General features: G+C 39.0%; 1 protein-coding gene across 23 annotated transcripts in view; it reads right to left on the bottom strand.

The window, feature by feature from the left end:
- The window catches only part of LOC105472717 (synaptojanin 1), a 102817-nt gene that overhangs the window by 80049 nt on the left and 5300 nt on the right, over nt 1-17468 (bottom strand). For 9 of the 23 annotated variants that reach the window (XM_011726233.3, XM_011726234.3, XM_011726239.3 and 6 more), the window contains exon 2: nt 397-701. The exons of the other annotated variants lie outside the window; for them this stretch is intronic. In XM_011726233.3, coding sequence (XP_011724535.2) covers nt 397-658 — 262 coding nt within the window. In that variant the 5' untranslated portion in view covers nt 659-701. The remainder of the gene's footprint in view (nt 1-396; nt 702-17468) is intronic. 23 annotated transcript variants of the gene reach the window in all.

Genomic DNA, 17468 nt, shown 5'->3' on the forward strand with positions numbered 1-17468 from the left:
CTAACTTTCTAGCTAACTAGCACTCTGTGACTCTGTGTCTAGCTCAAGGATTGTAAATGCACCAATCAGCACTCTGTCAAAATGGACCAATCAGCTCTCTGTAAAATAGACCAATCAGTAGGATGTAGGTGGGGCCAGATAAGAGACTAAAAGCCGGCTGCCTAAGCCAGCTGTGGCAACCTGCTGGGGTCCCCTTCCATACTGTGGAAGCTTTGTTCTTTTGCTCTTTGCAATAAATCTTTCTGCTGCTCACTCTTTGGGTACAGGCTGCCTTTATGAGCTGTAACACTCACCATGAAGGTCTGCAGCTTCACTCCTGAAGCCAGCGAGACCACGAACCCACTGGGAAGAACGAACAACTCCAGATACGCTGCCTTTAAGAGCTGTAACACTCACCACGAAGGTCTGCAGCTTCACTCCTGACAGCGAGACCACGAACCCACCAGAAGGAAGAAACTCCAGACACATCTGAACGTCTGAAGGAATAAACTCCGGACACACCATCTTTAAGAACTGTAACACTCAACGCCAGGGTCCACGGCTTCATTCTTGAAGTCAGTGAGATCAAGAACCCACCAATTCCAGACACAATAGTTTTACATGAGAATGTCTTTCTAGGAAATACATAGCAAAGTATTTGGGGGTGATGGGGCATCATGTCAGCAACCTATTCTTAACAAGTCCAGAGAATCCACTCAGTTCTGGGGCAAGAAAAAAAAAAAAAAAAGAAGTCCAGAGGAAAAAGGTTATTTATACCATACTTCAACCTTTCTGTATGTTTTAAATTGCTTCAAAATTAAAATTTTTTCAATGTAACCAGCAAAAATAATTTTTAAAAATACATATACTTATTCCTAGATAAAGAAGCTTTTATCTCTGACGTTAATAAGGTAAACTCTTCAAAATACCTTGTTATTCCCTCCCTGTACATTTTTTTAATGGGGAAAAAAGATTTCCTCATTTTATGAGACGCCATAAAATTCACAAAAATACATGGTGGAAGGGGGATGAACCTGATTAAATTACTGCCCCACTTCTCTGGTAATTTAATTCTAGAAAATAATTTTAGCATCTTCTACTCTAAAGAGATTATTTAAAATAAGAAAAGCTATACAACATTACGTAAAATAATATGTATAATCTTTAGATAAAATACAGCACTTGGAAATATTTTACAATAATCACCAACATTCTTTTCCCCTTAATAACCTCCTTTGCATCCCATGCTTCAGCCAAAATGAATAATTTTGTTGCCCACACGTTCCACCTTCTCCTCCCTCTCTCCCTTTGTTCATACTGTTGTTTCATCAGGACCAACCTTAATCATCCTTGTATTTCCAAATATTACCTATCCTTCAGTTCCAAACTAAAACACCACTTCCCTTCCCAAAGATTTTCCCTGATCACTCTAGTTGGAGGTGAATCTTTCTCCCAATTTATACTATAGTTACATCTAAACTAGTAACAACAGAAACTAGGTCTTATTTCTTTTTCTTTCTTTTTTTTTTTTTTTTTTTTTGAGACAGGATCTCAGTCTGTCACCCAGGCTGGAGTACAGTGGCGCAATCACGACTCACTGTAACCTCAAGCTCCTGGGCTCAAGTGATCCTCCTGCCTCAGCCTCCTTCCTGAGTAGCTAGGACTACAGGCACTAATACTACAGGACTATACTGAGTAGTAATAGGACTACAGGCATGTGCCACCATACCTGGTTAATTTTTATTTTTTGTAGACACAAGGTCTTGCTATGTTGCCCAGGCAGGTCTGAAACTTCTGGCTTCAAGTGATCTTCCTGCCTTGGCCTCCCAAAGTACTGGGATTACAGGCATGAGCCACTGCACCTAGCCTCATTTCCTTACATCTCAACACCATACCTACCTAACACAGAGACTTTGAATGAACACAGCAGCTGCTGATTAAATATTCATCTAATAGACAAAAACAAATGGAGAGGTTGTGCATTAAAGAAAATGTTTTGCTAACTTAAAAATAATACATAAAATGGATCACCTGAGGTCGGGAGTTTGAGACCAGCCTGGCCAACACGGTGAAACCCTGTCTCTACTAAAAATACAAAAATTAGGTGGGTGTGGTGATGCACATCTGTAATCCCAGCTACTCAGGAGGCTGAGGCAGGAGAATTGCTTGAACCCAGGAGGCAGAGGTTGCAGTGAGCCAAGATGCGCCACTGCACTCCATCCAGCCTGGGTGACACAGTGAGACTCCATCTCAAAAAAGAGATAAAACATTTTACTTTATCATTGAAAGTATCTGAATGCCCTCATTACTGAGATTCACATTCAACAACTCCTCAGTTACGTCTGGAAACTTTCAAATGTGTATGTCTGCGGCAGGGAGTAGTAAGGTGGGGGTGGGAAATACAGGCATTGTTAAATGATTGCTAACCAGGGTTTAAAATACTGAAGTTTATGAAGTGGCAGGGTGTGTGTGGGAGCTCAGAGGAAACAAACTGAAAGAATGAGCGGAACTGAAAGTTCAGGAGATACAGTGTTAGGGAAGTTCAGGTCACTTTCCTGCTAGTGCAGTCTTGCAAGGTATTCACTGCACTTTCAATGAACGGAATAAACTCCCTTTTGTGAAGAGGTATTTTTTTCCCCTCCCATTCATGGTGGTTATTAAACAAATGAGATGCTAGGCAAAACAAACCTTTCTTTGTAAGTTACTGATATCTAACCATAAGTAGGTAGGAATGTCCCAGAAGAGAATTGCTTTCGGAGTGGTTCTGAGCCCATCAAGATCGACAGCAGTTCAGCTAAGGTAAGGCGGCCTGCACCTCATTAGTTCACATGCTGAACACATAAGCTAAAGCAAATTCCAACTTCTAAAGTTTCTGCTATAACACCTTAGGAATAAATAGTACCTAACTCCCTCTATAGCTCATTTTAAAGGAAAAGAATCTTTATTTTTCCCATGTCATACTCAACACCATTTTTTGTTCATACCTTTTCTTTTTTTTTTTTTTTTTTTTTTTTTTGAGACGGAGTCTCGCTCTGTCACCCAGGCTGGAGTGCAGTGGCCGGATCTCAGCTCACTGCAAGCTCCGCCTCCCGGGTTCACGCCATTCTCCGGCCTCAGCCTCCCGAGTAGCTGGGACTACAGGCGCCCGCCACCTCGCCCGGCTAGTTTTTTTTTGTATTTCTTAATAGAGACGGGGTTTCACCGTGTTAGCCAGGATGGTCTCGATCTCCTGACCTCGTGATCTGCCCGTCTCGGCCTCCCAAAGTGCTGGGATTACAGGCTTGAGCCACCGCGCCCGGCCTGTTCATACCTTTTCTTAGGTACTTTTTTTTTTTTTTCATTTGATACCAACTGTTTATTAGAAAAGAAAAACTTTTTTGTGGGCCCAAAAAGAATTGTTTTGCTGGGCGTGGTGGCTCACGCCTGTAATCCTAACACTTTAAGAGGCCAAGCAAGTGGATTGCTTGAACCCAGGAGTTCAACACCAGCCTGGGCAAGATAGCAAGACCCCACTCTAAAAAATAAAAAATAAAAATAAATTTAAATTTTAAAAAGAGTAGTTTCTCCATAAAAAATAAAGGTGGAATGAAATGTAACAGGTTAGGTATAACCAAAACTTGCCACATAAAGACAATAAGAAAATTTTAACAACAAGATTCATTTTTCAATGACCTATTAATCACAGAACAATTAAAAAGCTACATAAAAACCAATCTTACTTAAGTATTAGAAATATATTTCAATTCACCCATGGATCCAACTCACTTTTAGACAGTAAAATTTTTACTGACTTAAGAAAAAACACTGCCGGTTGGGCACAGTGGCTCACGCCTATAATCCCAGCACTTTGGGAGACCCAAGGCGAGTGGCTCACTGAAGTCAGGAGTTTATAGAGACCAGCATGGTGGAACCGTGTCTCTACTAAAAATACAAAAATTAGCAGGGTGTGGTGGTGCACACCTGCAGTCCCACCTAGTCAGGAGGCTATGGCAGGAGAATTGCTTGAGCCAGGAGGCAGAGGTTGTAGTGAGCCAAGATCACGCCACTGCATTCCACCCTGGGCGACAGAGCGAGACTCCGTCTCAAAAAAAAAAAAAAAGAAAAAGAAAGAAAAAAACCCTGGTTTTTTTTGTTTTTTGTTTTTTTGTTTTTTTTTTGAGACAGAGTCTCGCTCTTGTCACCTAGGCTAGACTGCAGTGACGAGATCTTGGCTCACTGTAACCTTCGCCTCCTGGGTTCAAGCAATTCCCCTGCCTCAGCCTCTCGAGTAGCTGGGATTACAGGTGTCCACCAACACGCCCAAATAATTTTTGTATTTTTAGTAGAGATGGGGTTTCACCATGTTGGCCAGGTCAGTCTTGAACTCCTGACCTCCTGTGATCCTTCCACCTTGGGCTCCCAAAGTGCTGGGATTATAGACGTGAGCCATGGTGTCCAGCCAAAAACACTGCCTATTAAACTCATGTACTTACATTATGCTTAAAGAGTATTGACAGAATTCTCGCTGCCATGTTTTCATGTAAAATAAATAGAAATCAGGTGGGGCGTGGTGGTTCATGCCTGTAATCCCAGCACTTTGGGAGGCCGAGATGGGAGGATCACTTGAGGTCAGGAGTTCGAGACTAGCCTGGCTAACATGGTGAAAACCCATCTCTATTTAAAAAATACAAAAATTAGTTAGGCATGGTTGCAGACACCTGTAATCCCAGCTACTCGGAAGGCTAAGGCATGAAAGCTTGAACCGGGGAGGTTGAGGTTGCAGTGAGCCGAGATTGCATCATTGTACTCCAGTCTGGGTGACAGAACAAGATGCCTTCTCAAAATAAATAAATAAAAACATAAAAACATAAAAACATAAATAAATAAAAAAGGAGGGAGAGAGAGTAGGTAGAAATATAGAAAAACAAAAGTGTCCATGAGTTGATGATTATGGAGGCAAGGTGACATATATAACAGTTACACTATTTCTCCAAATAAAATGTTAAAAAGTTATTCTCATTACGTTCTTTAAAATACTGGATACATTCAGAAAGGAGAGAAGATAACTCTGGCCAATTATCTTGAGAGAGCCAGAAGCTACTGGAATTCTAAGGGATCAGAGAAGTACTTTTCTCTAATTACCCTAGACCAGGAGTGCATTAGCCAAAAGTTCAATAGGCATTTGAACTTTTTTTTTTTCCCCCAGACAGGATCTCTCACTCTCACCCAAGCCTGAGTGCAGTGGCATGATCATACCTCACTGTAACCTGAAACCCCTGGGCTCAAGCGATTCTCCCACCTTAACCTCCTAAAGTGCTGGGATTATAAGTGTGAGCCATTGTACCTGATGGATTTGGACTTTCATAAACTTCAAAGGGAATAGTAAGTCCTACAATCTTTAGAATGGTCCCATAGTCCACACTTCCCAAGGCTCTCAAACACTCATCAAATAGTAAATGTATATTAAATTAAGAAAGGAGAAGATTTAGTAATTCCAGAATGGAGGCCTTAGGAAGGGTAAATATTGTTACACCCTGCCATCAATGTTTTCCTTACATTCATCCTAAATAATTTAGTTTTAATATTCTACCTGTTGAAACGGAAACTATCCTTGGAAAATAGTAAGTTGGCTTTTGCTCATTATCACAGAAGAAGTTAGGAAACATTTAAAACTATACAAAGCCGTGAGGTAGTAATATCCTACAACTTAATTCAGATAACTCAACTCCTTCCTTATTTTAGTCTGTGCATGTTTTCAAACTTCTTTTACCCGAACAAATTCATGCATGACTGAAGGGAGGCCCAACCTACAACTATTCCTCTTTTAAGCTACTGGAAGGTAACAAAAATAGAAACTGTAGAGATGGTCTATTTATAGACTACAGAAAACACTCAGAATATAAATGTATCAATTGTTCTCTATCAAAATTTAACATATTAATTGTGCTCTATAATATTATTTGACATCCTCCACCTTTTTTTTTCTGGAGTGACTTTTTTTTTTTTTTTTTTTGAGATGGAGTCTCGCTCTGTTGCCAGGCTGGAGTGCGGTGGTATGATCTTGGCTCACTGCAACCTCTACCTCCTGGGTTCAAGCCATTCTTTTGCCTCAGCCTCCTGAGTAGCTGGGACTACAGGCACGTGCCACCAGGCCCAGCTAATTTTTGTATTTTTAGTAGAGATGGGGTTCCACCATGTTGGCCAGGATGGTCTCGATCTCTTGACCTTGTAATCTGCCCGCCTCGGCCTCCCAAAGTGCTGGGATTACAGGCGTGAGCCACCGTGCCCAGCAGTGATTTACTTCTATAATACTACGTCATGTGACATAACTGGCATTATTCAGCATTGTTGTATTACCACCTCATTTCTCAAATTAGAATTTAAGGCAAATAATAAAGTATTAGGATTAAACTATAAAAATTCAGATGAAGACATAATCATATGCCTATTTCTTGATTTTCATGAGTTGTGGCTCTAAAAGAGAGGCTTGTTAAACATAAAATAGTTGTCACATGATAATCACACCTGCATTGGTAACTCCACATCTGAACGGGAAAGAAACAAAATTAACTTCTTATCCAAGAGCAATAGGTAACTTAAATGCCACTTTCATTTAACTTTAAAAGTATTTGGAGGATGAAATTTAAATGTAAATTTCTCTAACTTCTGATGAATTATAATAATTTAAGCTAAATAATAAAGCCATGCAAATGAAGGGCCTACTATCCAATGTCAACATTCTGCTGTGGCTCAAACCTTCCAGTCTGAGAATACACTGTTCTTCCCCAGCTGATACAGAAGACCAAGCGAAAGAAGGTCAATAACAACGTAAAAATAAGACTGCATGTTAGAATGATCTCTCTAGAACCACAATTTGCCTGTGGTTGCATGCACTGCAGTTTGTGGTGAGCTTATTTGCATGCAGACAGCACTTTAGTATAGAACCGGAGAACCTCCTGTGTGAGGATCCTAGAGATCATGCAATCCAAGCTTCTCATTTTCAGAAGAAAAAGAGTAGGGGTTAGATCATTCATCCAAGATCACATAACTAGCTGGCAGTTAAGCTTCTTTCCATTCATATATAAAGAGAAAAATTATTTTAAAAGGAAAGATTCCTCTTATAAAAGTAATTAAAATTCCAGCTGAAAGACATTAAACTATCTAAATTAATGTCCTATTTAAACTGCACATTCTAATCTTGGTGACATTTAAGGGAAAAAAAAACCAAAAAACTTTCATTCATTTACGCAAGAAGTATTTACTGAATGCCTACCATGCACCAGGCCCCTGGTAAGGTTCTAGGAATAAAAACAGTCAGTACCGTGACACCTTCTTAGGAATTAGATTAGGAAGACAGGTATTATATAACCATAAAAATGCAAAATTATAAATTATAGTCAGTACTATAATGGAGTTCCAACAGATTACAATGGGAGAACCTAATTTAAAATTGTTTGTTGGAGGAGGAGAATTATTAGAATAAACCTCACTGAGGAAGTGACTTTTATAGTGAGACAGGAAGGCTAGCCAAATAAAGTGGAGATAAAAACGTTTCAGGTGACATATATACTGTGATCCAGCAGTTCCATTCCTAAGAATACATCCAACAGAAATGTGTACATATATGTACCAAAAAACATGTACAAGGATGTTCATACTTGTGTCATTTATAATAGCAAAATTAGAAATAAAGCAAATGTCAACAGCTAAATATTTTAATATTCATAAAATGGACTACACTGCAACAAAAATGAGTAAACTACTGCCACTTGCTACAATATGGATGATTTCCCAGGTATCAACATGGATGATTTCACTGAGTGAAAGAAGCTAGATACCAAAGAATACACAGAGAATGATTTCATTTATGTTAAGTTGAAAAACACTTAAAACTATTCTATGATATAAGAGGTCTGAATAGTGATTATCTTTGCAGATCATAATAAAGATAATTGGGAAGGAGCATGAGGGGATTATTCTTTGGAGAGCTCTCTGGTATGCCAGTAATAATGTTCTATTTCTCAACCCAGTTGTGGTAGTAAGGGTATGTTTATCCTATAATAATATATCAAGCTGTATGTTTAAGATTTATATACTTTTCTACATGTATTATAATTTAAAAAGCTTATTATTTAAAAAAAAATACATTTGAGCAGAAGGGACAGCATATGTAATGACCCTGAAGCCAGAAAGAATTTGGCACATTCAGAAGTCAAAGAAGGCCAATGAGGTTGGAATATAGAAACCAAGAGGTAAAGTGGTAACAGGTTGAAGAGGGAAGCAGAAACCCGATTTTATTATAGGTCATCTTAGAGTTCAGATTTTAACTTCAGTGGCCAATCACTGAAGAGTATTAGGCAGGGGAATAATAAGATCTAAATTGTTTTTTAAAAGACTGTGGGGGGTAGGTAGGGTAAGTAGAAGCAGAGGGACCAGTCAAGGAAGCAATTGTAATGATCCATGAAAGAGACAACAGAGTCTTGATTGAAACAGAGCCAGCTAAATGGAGGGAGTTGCATGGAATCTCAAGGAAATTAAGAGGAGGAATTGACTAGACTTGGTAATAGACAGAATGTGTGAAATGTGAGGGGAAGAGGTAGAACAGAGAGAATGTGTGAAATGTGAGGGGAAGAGGTGTTGAGGATGATTCTTAAGTTGTTTGAAACAACTTGGTAGATGGAGTGCAATCCATTGAGATAAGGGAGACTGAAGAAGATCAGGTTTGAGGGTATGCAGTGGTTGATAAGACCATCAATACGGTACCTATTCCAACTCTTCCTCATTTGGTAGCCACCAGTTTGTGATACTATGGAAATCACAGAAATTTCTACCTTCTTCTGCCAACGATCTACCTGATCCAAACAGCACATGATATCTCAATAGTCATTTTTGGTTCAGGAATACACAAACATTCAATCCAGTGCAAGGGGAAGTGCATTTTCATTTTGTGGGTTCTAACCCATCATCTGAGTTTCAAAAAGCTGGATCTCAATTGTGTCATCCAGCATAATTATTCAACCCAGCTCTGTATCAATCCCACGTCACTTTGCCACAACTAAAAATCTGAAAACTATACTTTCTACTCCATTCTCTAAGAGAATTGATAAAACTAGGAAACAAGATAGGCCAAAGATATATTCCCAATGCTAACCAAGGACAGACAACTAATGAGCACTAAGGTACAAACAGCTAGAAATTTACTTAATTCTAAGATTCCAGAATTTAAAAATAAAAACAAAGAGGCTGGGCATGGTGGCTCACGCCTGTAACTCCAGCACTTTGGGGAGCTGAGGCAGGTGGATCACTTGAGGTCAGGAGTTCGAGACCAGCCTGGCCAATATGGTGAAACCTTGTCTCTACTAAAGAGATACAAAAATCAGCTGGCCATGGTGGTGCACACTGGTAATCTCAGCTACCCAGGAGGCTGAGGCAGGAGAATCACTTGAACCCAGGAGGTTGAGGTTACAGTGAGCCAAGATCATGCCACTGCACTCCAGCCTGGGCAACAAAGTGAGACACCGTCTCAAAAAAAAAAAAAAAAAATTTAAAAAAGAAGATTCATTCTACTTATAGTTCACACATGGTCCACAGGATATTAAATGACTTTGTTTATCTATATTTCAGCAACAGATTCAACAGACTACAGCAATCCTATGGTCCACCAGTGAACAGAATGAAACATAACTCAAAAAATATTTATTGCTAAGAGCTAGTTATATAAGTAGACACACTTATATATAAAGTTAAATAAGACTATAATGAAATAGAAACACAAAATTTTAATAAGTACATTTAACATATATATATTTAATGTTTTGAGACAATAAAGTTTTTTAAAAATTTTTTTCTTTTCACTGACTCAGTTGGCCCAGGATTATCCAGGAATTTCAAGGGTCTAAAATTTTTTCATTCTGAACTGAGGAAGTAATGAGTATCCAACCAAGAAGAATTTATACATCTCTCCAAGTACCAAATTTATTTTCTCCAAGTGCCAAATTATTCAGTAATTTGGTTCAGTAGCTATGAAATGCAACCCAATGTGAATGCATGTGCTCACATACATAACACCACAGATCAGCAATGGCTTATACTTATAAACTCTATTTAAGTTGGAAAAAGATAAAATACAAATTCTTATTAACAACCATTAAAACACTCAAGCAAATTTTAATTGTCACCAGTAAAAATATGATACACAATTTTTAAAACTATACTTCCTTTTGATACTCTAATTACAAGGCTAACCAATTGCACTAGCCCATTCCATTCTTCATTGCTTCTTTCACTTTGTATGCTTCTTTCAAAATTTCACTGAATCAGACTTTATAATCTCAAAAGTTTTGAAAATGTTATATTGGATGCTAAGAAAGGTAATACTACAATATTAAACTACTAATCATTATAATTAGCTCATATTTTTTCAACCTTCGAATGTCTGAAAAGTCTTTATCTTCATTTGTGGTTGGGTACAAAACTCTAGGTGGATGGTTTGGTTTGGTTTCTTCCTTCCAGTACTTTAAAGATGTTCCCAATGTCCTCTGGCTTGGATTGCCTGTAAAGAAAAGTCTACTATCATTCTTATCTTCACTCTTCTTCTGTACATGTGTGTCTTTTCTTCCTTGGGCTAATTTTAAGATCTTCTCTGTATCACTGGTAAACAGTAATTTGATCATGTATTTGGGTATAGTGTTCTGCTTTGTGTTCATTTAGCTTCTTGGATATGTGGATTCATAGCTTTCATCAAATTTGCTAAATTGCCAGCTATTATTTCTTCAAGTATTTTTCTTCCCTACCACCTTCTTTCTGGGATCCACATATTCATGTACATTGGGTCACTGGAAGTCATCCTGCAGTTCACCGATGCTCTGTGTATTTATTTATTTCAGCCTTTTTTCTCTCCATATTTTATTTTGGACAGTTTCTATTACTATGTCTTCAAGTTTGCCAATCATTTCTTCTGCAATGTCTAATACAGTAATCCCTATCACATCTAGAAGTCTAATTTGGGTCTTTCACTTTTTTTTTTTTTTTTTTTGAGAGATGGAGTCTTGCTCTGTTGCCCAGACTGGAATGCAATGGCATGCTCTTGGCTCACTGCAACCGCCACCTCCTGGGTTCAAGTAATTCTCCTGCCTCAGCCTCTCGAGTAGCTGGGATTACAGGCGCCTGCCCCCACGCCCAGCTAATTTTGTATTTTTAGTAGAGATAGGGTTTGACCACCTTGGCCAGGCTGGTCTTGAACTCCTGACCTCAGGTGATCCACCCACCTCGGCCTCCCAAAGTGCTGGGATTAACAGTGTAAGTCACCACACCTGGCCTCTTTCACATTTTTCATATCTCTTCTTAACAGGCTCATATTTTCCTCTACTTGTTGAGTATATGGAGTATATTTCTAATAGCTGTTTTAATGTCCTTATCTATTACAGCATCTGTTTCTACATTTGACTTTGCTCCTTATGAGGTGTATTTTCCTATATTCCTATAAATATTCTTAAACTTCATTCTGGGATACAGTTATTTGGAAATTAAGTTACTTGGAAACAGTGTCATTCCTTTGGGTCTTGCTTTGAAGCTTTGTTAGGGAGGGCTGGAGTGGAATTTAGTCTAGGACTACTTTGCCCCTTTACTGAAGCAGTATACCCTTTTCAGTTCTCAACCCAATTCTCCATGCAAGACTTCTCCACTCTGGTTGTTAAACATGAACTATTCCTAGCCCTGTGTGAGCTCCAGAAATTTTTCTGCCTAATCCTTTTTGGTGATTCTTTCCCTGCCTCAAATGGTTTCCTTACACACTGGCACCAATCAGCACTCAGCTGAAGTCTCAAGCGGAGTCCTCCACAGATCTCTGGAGCTCTTTGTGCAACTGTCTCATCTCTAGCACACAGCCCTGAGATTCTGGCTGCCTTGGTCTCCCCATATTCCCTACTCAGGAATCCTGTCAAGCTTTGTTTGAGTGACTCTTCTGCTGCTGTGGCCTGGAAGCTCTCCAGGCAGTAAGCTGGAGCATTCATAAAGCCCACCTCACTTGGTTCCCTTCTCTTGGGGGTCAGCATCTTATGCTGCCTTTTGTTCAAGGTCTGCAAATCATTCCATGTATTTTGTTCATTTTGTTGTTGTTAATTAAGGTAGGAGGGTAAATCTAGTTCTTGTTACTCCACTGTGGTCAGAAGCTCCTGTTACAGTCCTGAGTTACTTACATTTTATAGGACAAGTTAGAACATCTGATAGACATGAGATGATGCAATAAAAAGTCACAGAGTTTTTACTATTCAGTGAGAGTGGAAGTTCTGCCTTTCCTTTTTATTTTCTCATAGAAAAGTTAAGTGGTGAAGAAATGAAAGTATTTAACTAACTACCGGTTTGGCCCTAGGTTAATCCTACTACCAACCCAGAATTAAAAAGTTCAGTTGATTTTCTTTTTAAAGAGTTGACATTTAAGTTACTTTCTATTAAATATGTACATTCCTCAGACTACAGGGGCACATAAGAAAAGAAATATGCACCTTCCAAAAGTATTTATAAAAAGAAAATGAATTTTTGCAACCCTAACATAAAGTGATATCCAACAAGTCTAAATTTCATGATTTCTCTGCTGAAAAAGTCAACTATAAAAAGTCACTTCTTCCCTCAACTTGCAAATTTTTCTTAAAAAGAGACAGGACACTGCAACTTATCTAAAGGGCAATCATGCTGACAGCATTTGGCAATTAAAAAAAAACAAACTATACACACTGTTTGGCATTACCACCTACTACATTTATCCAAAATTCTAGAACCTGACATTTAACTTGGCCCAGGAAAGAAACTTTGTTTTTAATGACTTTACTGTAAATTAAACCATACTTTCTCCTCGAATATACTAACATATTAATAGTTTGTAGGGAAAAACACAAGTGTACAGTTCCCTCATTAGAAAATGCTACCAATTACACCCTTAACCTTAACGCCTTCCCTTCTTTTCACGCTTCATTCCCCACCCCTGAAAATAATAGCCACACAATATACAGTAATACAATAGCTTCACAACAGCACAAACAATAATTACAGTAAAAAAATTAAATGGTAGGACTATGTCATTACAGCAGTTATCTTTCCATTCCTCAGTTTCCAAATCTCTGAAACACGGATAAAAGCACAATCTGAACTGAATGAAAAAAATTGTGTCAAATGCCACATCTCCTAAACTCTGTGCTAAGATGCCCCACAGCACTATAGCAAACTCCCAGGAAAGCTGCATATTTTAAACAGAAGGAAACACTGAGATTCTCAACACATGCTGGAAACCAGCCAAACTATTAACCTGAGGTGCTTCAGAGTTGTCATATTAGATTGCAGTGCATTCCTTGGATGATATATATTAGTGAAACTGGGTTTTTGCTGGCTGCTGTGATAAAAGCAAGTGTCACCTGAAAATCAATGTGGAACAGGAAATGAGGATGGCAGTGTTCAATCTGTTCCAAGGTTTGAAAGCTATTCAGGCTGGGAGCAGTGGCTCATGCCTGTAATCCCAGAACTTTGGGAAGCCATGGTGGGCAGATCACCTGAGGTCAGGAGTTCAAGACCAGCCTGGCCAACATGGTGAAACCCCATCTCTACTAAAAATACAAAAATTAGCCAGGCGTGGTAGCAGGTGCCTGTAATCCCAGCTACTCAAGAGGCTGAGGCAGGAGAATTGCTTGAACCCAGAGGCAGAGGGTGCAATGAGCTGAGACCGTGCCATTGCACTCCAGCCTGGGTGACAAGAGTAAAACTCCATCTTAAAAAAAAAAAAAAGAAAAAAGAAAAAAGAAAAAAAGAAAAGCTATTCAGCGCTCAGTGCTCAACAAGCACACACATCTCATTAGTAAACTGTGGTTATTTATGAAGAAAATAAATTTTCTATTTTTTTCTGCATTTTTTTTTTTGAACAGCTATAAAAGTTGTTGGGACACACATATTTATTGGACCTAACTATTTAATAAACAGAACTATTAAGTATTGTCTGTGGCAGAGGGGTGTTGTGAAAAACTTAACGAGGCCAGGCGCAGTGGCTCACACCTGTAATCCCAGGACTTTGGAAGGCCGAGGCGGGCGGATCACCTGAGGTCAGGAGTTCAAGACCAGCCTGACCAACATGGAGAAACCCCGTCTCTACTAAAAATTCAAAATTCGCCGGGCGTGGTGCCACATGCCTGTAATCCCAGCTACTTGCGAGGCTGAAGCAGGAGAACTGCTTGAACCCGGGAAGCAGAGGTTGTGGTGAGCCGAGATCACACCACTGCACTCCAGCCTGGGCAACAAGAGCGAAAGTCTCTTGAAAAAAAAAAAAACTTAATGAGATAATAAGGTCACCATAAAACAATGAAGTTTAAAAACCTCTGGCTTAATGTTGTGACTGGCAGAATAAGCTTCCAGTAAGTGGTAGCCATTATCATTTCACTATGATTAGTCCTTTAACTATGCAGTTTTATAGAAAAGAGAGGATTATTTCGAATTCTGTAATAAAGATCTCAGAATATTATCCTATAGTATTATGACTTATATTTAGTATTATATATAGTATTATGACTTACACTGTAAGAAAAAATTAGGTAGACAAAGAATCTCATATGGACAACCTGGAGGAAAACCAGGTCCAGTGATATGGCCTTGCTATTTATAAAATGCATGATTTGAGTCCTAATCTGACTCAAATTATGCTACTTGAAAAGTCTGAAAATAATTTTACCACTAGACAGATAAAAGCAATTCATCCTTACTCCCATGTTAGCATGTAATATGGAAAAGAGCAAAAGTTTTAATTTTAAGAGTTAGGAATCCATGGCGTCACCTCACATCCCCATCTTTTACGTGACTTCTGTTTTTACAGTTATCCTCCATTTCCCATATGTTGACCTTTTCTTTACTCCATCTTCTATTTAGGACATAATTATGAAATGAATCATTCACTTTATTGAAGCCTGAGATGGGCTGTAGAACACTGAGACTGTAAATGTAACGCATGTATGTCGGACTGATGGCTTGTCCTTCTCCTGTGACAGTCTTTGTGTATGTGTGTGTAAACTGTAGAAAGACGAAGAATAATGAATTGTACACAAAGCTGAGAGACATCTTTTATCTCTTAATCAACTGTTTCCAGGAAAAAAATATGTACCTATTTATAACTTGCTAACCATCACACAAGCCGCTTAAACTGGTAGATGCAGCAAACTAGTCACAGAGCTCACCTGCTACACTGACCCACTATTCCAAAGACATCAAATTGCAATTTAATCAAACATTTGCTGTACAAATACTTTTCAAAACTGAGTAATGCTAAAAATGGGTACACTACTAAAAAACATATTAACTGTTATCTAAGGGTAAGAACTTTTTAGAAGGTGTTTTAAATAAATAAATGCAACAGAAGAAATAAATAATGAAATTATTTTCTATTTTAAACAGGTAACTTTGAGGGCCTGGCGTGGTGGCTCACATCTATATTCTCAGCACTTTGGGAAGCTGAGGTGGGTGGATCACGAGGTCAGGAGTTCGAGACCAGCCTGGCCAACATGGTGAAACCCCGTCTCTACTAAAAATACAGAAAAATTAGCCAGGTGTGGTGGCGGACGACTGTGGTCCCAGCTACTTGGGAGGCTGAGGCAGGAGAACTGCTTGAACCCAGGAGGTGGAGGCTGCAGTGAGCCTAGATAGCACTACTGCACTCCAGTTTGGGTGACAGAGCAAGACTCCATCTTGGGGGAAAAAAAAAAGTAATTTTGAAACAAATTAATAGTACTTATAGAAATAATAAATAACATTTATCACAGACATTTCAAATTGGCATTTCAGAAGAACCTTAATAATCTGGGTAATAGTTATTTCCAATAGAATTTGTCAATAACAAATCTAAATAATGTGTAATATATGTCTTTTATATCAGCAGTTCAGTCAGATAACAATTCTTAAAAATATAGGAAATAGGCCAGGCGCGATGGCTCATGCCTGTAATCCCAGCACTTTGGGAGGCCAAGGTGGGCGGATCACCTGAGGTCGGGAGTTCGAGACCAGTCTGACCAACATGGAGAAATCCTGTCTCAACTAAAAATACAAAATTAGCTGGGTATAGTGGTGCATGCCTGTAATCCCAGCTAAGTACTTGGGAGGCTGAGGCAAGAGAATCACTTGAACCCGGGAGGCGGAGGTCGCGATGAGCCAAGATCGCGCCATTGCACTCCAGCCTGGGCAATAAGAATGAAACTCCATCTCAAAGAAAAAAAAAAATACTCCATCTCAAAGAAAAAATAAATGTTATATATATATATGTGTGTGTGTGTGTGTGTGTGTATGTATCTATGTATGTATATGAAATAAGTGTTATAGGCTGGGCTTGGTGGCTCATGCCTATAATCCCAGCAATTTGGGAGGCCAAGGCAGGTGGATCACTTGAGTTCAGGAGTTCAGATCAGCCTGGCCAACATGGTGAAGCCTCATCTCTACTAAAAATACAAAACTTAGCTGGGCATGGTGGTGTGCACCTGTAGTCCCAGCTACTCAGGAAGCTGAGACACGAGAATCACTTGAACCCAGGAGGCGGAGGTTGTAGCGCACTGAGATCATAACACTGCACTCCAGCCTCAGCGACAGAGCAAGACTCTGCTCAAACAACAACAACAACAACAACAAAAATATACAGAAAAATACCTCATATTTTCAAACATAATAACTGCATGTTTATCAACTTTGTAATCTAGGTTAGTCTTTCCCTTACTGTCATTCATTTAATAATCACATTTTCTTCAAGTATGAGTAAAACACTACACTAAGCACTAAGACTGCAAATATTACTAAGACACACGGGCCTTTTCCTCAAGAAGCGCGGCATCCAGACACAGAACCTGAGCACATTTCCCCATGATATGAAGGCACTATACTCAAAGTGCTACAAGAATATTGGCACTTGGTTCAGCCTGAGAGTTTTAAGAAAACTACTTAGTAGCTCCACAAAAGACAACAGCATTAAAATTCTGGAAACATGGTTATTTTGGATGAAATCTGCAAGCCAAAAAAAAAAAAGCAATCCCCTGATCTATCACAGAAAGGCCTATATACACTTTGCTCAGAAATGAGCATCACTATCTAATTATATCAGAACATCCAGGGGGCTGGAGCCCAGACACCAGTATTTGTAAAAGCTGCCCAGGTGACTATAACACTGATAATGTCATAACATCATGACCGATTTAAGCTTAGAATCCTATCAACATAAAGACAGTCTTGAGGCTGCATTAGTGAACACTCGGGTCCCTAAGGGGATCCATGGTCTGAGACTATTTTCATTGTATTTTTACTTGCAACCTTTTGGTATGTGCTAATAACATGAAAGATAAAGTTTCATGTTTGGTATCTCATGACACTTCAGCATAAGCCAAGAAAATTAAGTGATTGCTAATCCTCAACACTGTACGCTGATTAAAATGTCCGTTTAAAATTTACTCTTTAAAGTAAAGCCAGGGCAAGTAGAGACTTGAAATTAGGAACTCTGGGTACAT

Source organism: Macaca nemestrina, chromosome 4 (genome assembly GCF_043159975.1).
Source record: "Macaca nemestrina isolate mMacNem1 chromosome 4, mMacNem.hap1, whole genome shotgun sequence".
Classification (NCBI taxonomy): domain Eukaryota; kingdom Metazoa; phylum Chordata; class Mammalia; order Primates; family Cercopithecidae; genus Macaca; species Macaca nemestrina.